General features: G+C 26.9%; 1 protein-coding gene across 4 annotated transcripts; it reads left to right on the top strand.

Annotated features, from left to right (window-relative positions):
- The first annotated feature begins 352 nt into the window (after window positions 1-352).
- On the top strand, window positions 353-2,505 carry LOC110621374. 4 transcript variants are annotated; one of them, XM_021765639.2, is made up of 4 exons: window positions 355-604; window positions 699-1,133; window positions 2,034-2,138; window positions 2,169-2,505. In XM_021765639.2, exons 1-4 carry the CDS (start codon window positions 469-471, stop codon window positions 2,375-2,377), a joined length of 885 nt encoding a protein of 294 aa, XP_021621331.1. In that variant the 5' UTR covers window positions 355-468; the 3' UTR covers window positions 2,378-2,505. The 4 variants fall into 4 exon arrangements, with proteins under 4 accessions (XP_043814830.1, XP_021621332.1, XP_021621331.1 ...); XM_043958895.1 differs by having other exon boundaries at window positions 353-604; window positions 679-1,133; window positions 2,034-2,505; XM_021765640.2 differs by having other exon boundaries at window positions 353-604; window positions 685-1,133; window positions 2,034-2,505.
- Window positions 2,506-3,455: the final 950 nt, after the last annotated feature.

Consider the following 3,455-nt stretch of genomic DNA (forward strand, 5'->3'; position numbering starts at 1 on the left):
TTTATTTTAGGTGAATAATAATTATTATGTTTATAATATGATGAGGTATATTTGGGAGCAAATGAGAATGAAAATTAGTTATTTTGCATTTGGATTAAAGAAATTATCAATGAATTTATTGAATTTGAGTGACATTATAATTGATTTGATCATAAAATTAGAGAAATTGAAAAAAAAAATTAATTTAGATTCTCACTTTTTCAAATTAAATCAAACCAAAATGAATCGATTCGATTCGTTTAATTCAATTTGATTTTCATAGTAACTTTTTACAAATTAGATTTTTCAATTTTCAAACCCAACCAACCAAATACACCCCCATTACTTCCAATTTAATTACTCTGTCCGCTAGTGTTACCAAAGTATAAGTGCAGACGTTCAAGAAAAACAAGAAGCAGTAGATTCAAAGAGAACACTATATATTATATCACATACAATATATTGTTCTTTAGCAAAACACGTAGAGGAATGAACCGGCAAGATCTCCTCCTTTCTTCATCATCCCGACGGGAAACTCCCCCATCGACAAAGACCATTGGATGTATGTCTGGCATTTTTCAGCTCGTTTGCAAATATCATAATCGCCGGAGATTTCTCCCTTCCAGTATGTTTTCTCTTCTTTTCTTTATTTGCTAGTCAAAATTTTTTTTTCCTACTCTTTTATTAGCAATTAATTAGTATTAGAAATTATTTGTTAGGGAAAGAACCGGAGAAAAATGGTTTCCCTTCACCAGCAATGTCATCTTCCCAGCCTTCTTCCTCTTCTCCACCACAAGAAAATAGCACCCACACTGACCACCTTGTTCCCAGAAGTCCAGTGATGCCGGATGAGATGAGATCCTCGCCGCCAGCGTTGGTGGCAAGGCTTATGGGGCTAAACGACATTCCGGCAGCAACAATAGCGGCAGAGAAGCGACGAAGACTCATAGGAGCACTGGAGAAATGTGATGAGGACTTACAGACTCTAAAGAAATTGATTGAGGTGGTGAAATGCGTAGGTGATAGAGGTGATAAAATTCAAGTATATTACCGTGGAAGAGATGAGCTAGAAGCGGCGAGACCTGTGTCAGTATTGGACGAGTTCACTCGGTCGGGTTTCTGCTCTTATTCAAAACGTCACAACACAAATATAGGTAAGATTTTTTTTTTTTTTTTTATCATTAACTAATTTTATTTTTATTTGGCACCCTGAAGAGTCTAAAGAGATTAATTGCTTTTGTCTTTTGTTTTGAAATCATATATATATTATTCATATGCGAACCCAAACACTTTCAACTTGTCGTTGCTACAAAACTACAATACATTTTAATGCCCAGTTTTGTTTTCTTTCTTCCATTTCTCTATAGACGTTTGCAATAATTCATTTCGAACTCTTAAATTTAATTTGAGATCTTTTAGATTTATTTAGATATATCAGTCTAAATCTTTAAATATATTTTATAATTATTTTTATATATATAAAAAATTTAATTTAGTGATAAATATTTTTTTTTAATTTTTTAGACTTAGTTTATTTTGAAAAATATTAAATTTATCTATGGAAGAAAAATATTTAAAAAAAAAAAGTCGTTTATTTTTTTATTATTATAGTTAAAAAATGAAAATAAGAAAAGAAAGATTAAAGTTGGCACAAGCGAGTGGAAAATAGATAAGATTGGTCCATCCTAATTATTTAAAGGACAAAGCTTGAAAGACCATTGTTTAGGATTCCAATTATACAATCATGGCTTCTTGCTTTGGGCGGAAGCACTGTTGTATGTCAACTCTTATAGTGGGAGACACAATTACTGCTTTGTTTGTGAGTAAGACCATACACTTTCTTTTCCACACTTTTTATTTATTTATTTATATAAATTAACAATATATTTCAATATATACATATATATATAATTCATTTTAAAAATTTTGCTTAAAAAGGTTTTGAATTTATTAACAAATTTAATTTAATTAACTTTTAAAATGTAAATTTGCCTTTTTTTTTTATTAAGATTTCTTGAATAAATATATTTATATGCATGTGCATTGTGGTACAGGAAGAGCGCCACAACCATGGAAGATCATGAGCGCAGGGGATGAGGATATCACCAACGTAAGTATGATAGAGAGAATAAAGAGCGAAATGATGATTCCAAGTGAAAGGAGCAGCGGAAATTTAGCTGCGCCTTTATGGAGCAGCAAAGCCATGGTGGAGAGTGTGAATGAAGTATGCAAGGATATTGCTTGGGGACAGAGTAGAGAAATTGGAAGAATAGGGTTGGCTTTGCAAGATTACATATTCAGAGACCTGATTGAAGAGATTGTTAGAGAAATGGGTTTTTGTTACATTTACCCAGCGTTGCCGCTTGAATCATGTAAGAGAAGACTGCGTTTCTATTAAATTATAAACAGTATTAAAAGAAAAAAAAAATCAACATTTTCTCAGGAAAGAAGATTGTTTGTAGGTTTCAGACTGATCGTTGTGTTTTATCATTAATACTTCTTTATAAAGCTTTCCATTTTGAAATTCGATACCTTGATTTACTTATTTAATCTTTTATTATTTTATTATATATTTTATTAATTTCATTATTTTTGTAGCAAATATTTTAAAGAAAATATTTATTATTATTATTATTATTATTATTATTATTATTATAGTCTAATACACCAAATGGCAACCATGGTTTTAAAAATTCAACTGAATATTGTTAATTTGAGAGAAGTTAACGACAGTTATAATGCTAAACCTTAAGAGAAATAAATTTTTAGGACTATTTAATGTATTTTTAAAATATAATAATTAACATATTAGTTTTGTTACGAGAATAAATAATAATTTTTTTATATTAATTATTAAATACATGTTATTTAAATAAGACTAAACTAAAAGGAAGTTGGATTTAGTTATTTATTTTTGAAAATTCAGAGATCATATCGTAAATTGTATTTAATTGTAGTTTGCTTTATTATAATGTTAGATGTAGATATTTTAAAGAAAATTGTTTAAATAATAATAATAGTAATAGAAGGAAATTATTCATCCATAATTCAAATTTTAAATAAAATCTAAATATTTTATTTAGAAAAAAATTTACATTTAATTTTTAATTATATATATACGTATGCAGTTGCACAATTTAATGTCATGCAATTAGAGCCAACATTCAATTTTTTTATTCAAAATAAATTGAATTAAATAAATTGAAAATTAAAATTTTAATATTTATAAAAATCAAATTGAATTGATTTTAAATAGAAATCGGTTTAAATTAAATTGATTTGATTTAATTCAATTCGATTTAATTTGATTGGTTGAATTTATTAATAATTTTTTTATTTTTTACACTTTATTTTTAATATTTTAAAATTTAATTTAAATATTTTAATGTTATTATAATTTAATTTTTTTATATTATCAAAAATAATATAGTATTACCATTACACAGTTCGATTTTATTATTTTTTTATTAAAATTT

This window comes from Manihot esculenta, chromosome 8 (genome assembly GCF_001659605.2).
Source record: "Manihot esculenta cultivar AM560-2 chromosome 8, M.esculenta_v8, whole genome shotgun sequence".
NCBI lineage: Eukaryota > Viridiplantae > Streptophyta > Magnoliopsida > Malpighiales > Euphorbiaceae > Manihot > Manihot esculenta.

Excerpts from the sequence above, each read along its gene's own strand:
- LOC110621374 (XM_021765638.1), top strand. The coding sequence starts at position 469 with ATGAACCGGCAAGATCTCCTCCTTTCTTCATCATCCCGACGGGAAACT. Across the intron at positions 605-698 it reads CCGGAGATTTCTCCCTTCCA|GGAAAGAACCGGAGAAAAAT; the intron begins GTATGTTTTCTC and ends ATTATTTGTTAG. Across the intron at positions 1,134-2,033 it reads ACGTCACAACACAAATATAG|GAAGAGCGCCACAACCATGG; the intron begins GTAAGATTTTTT and ends ATTGTGGTACAG.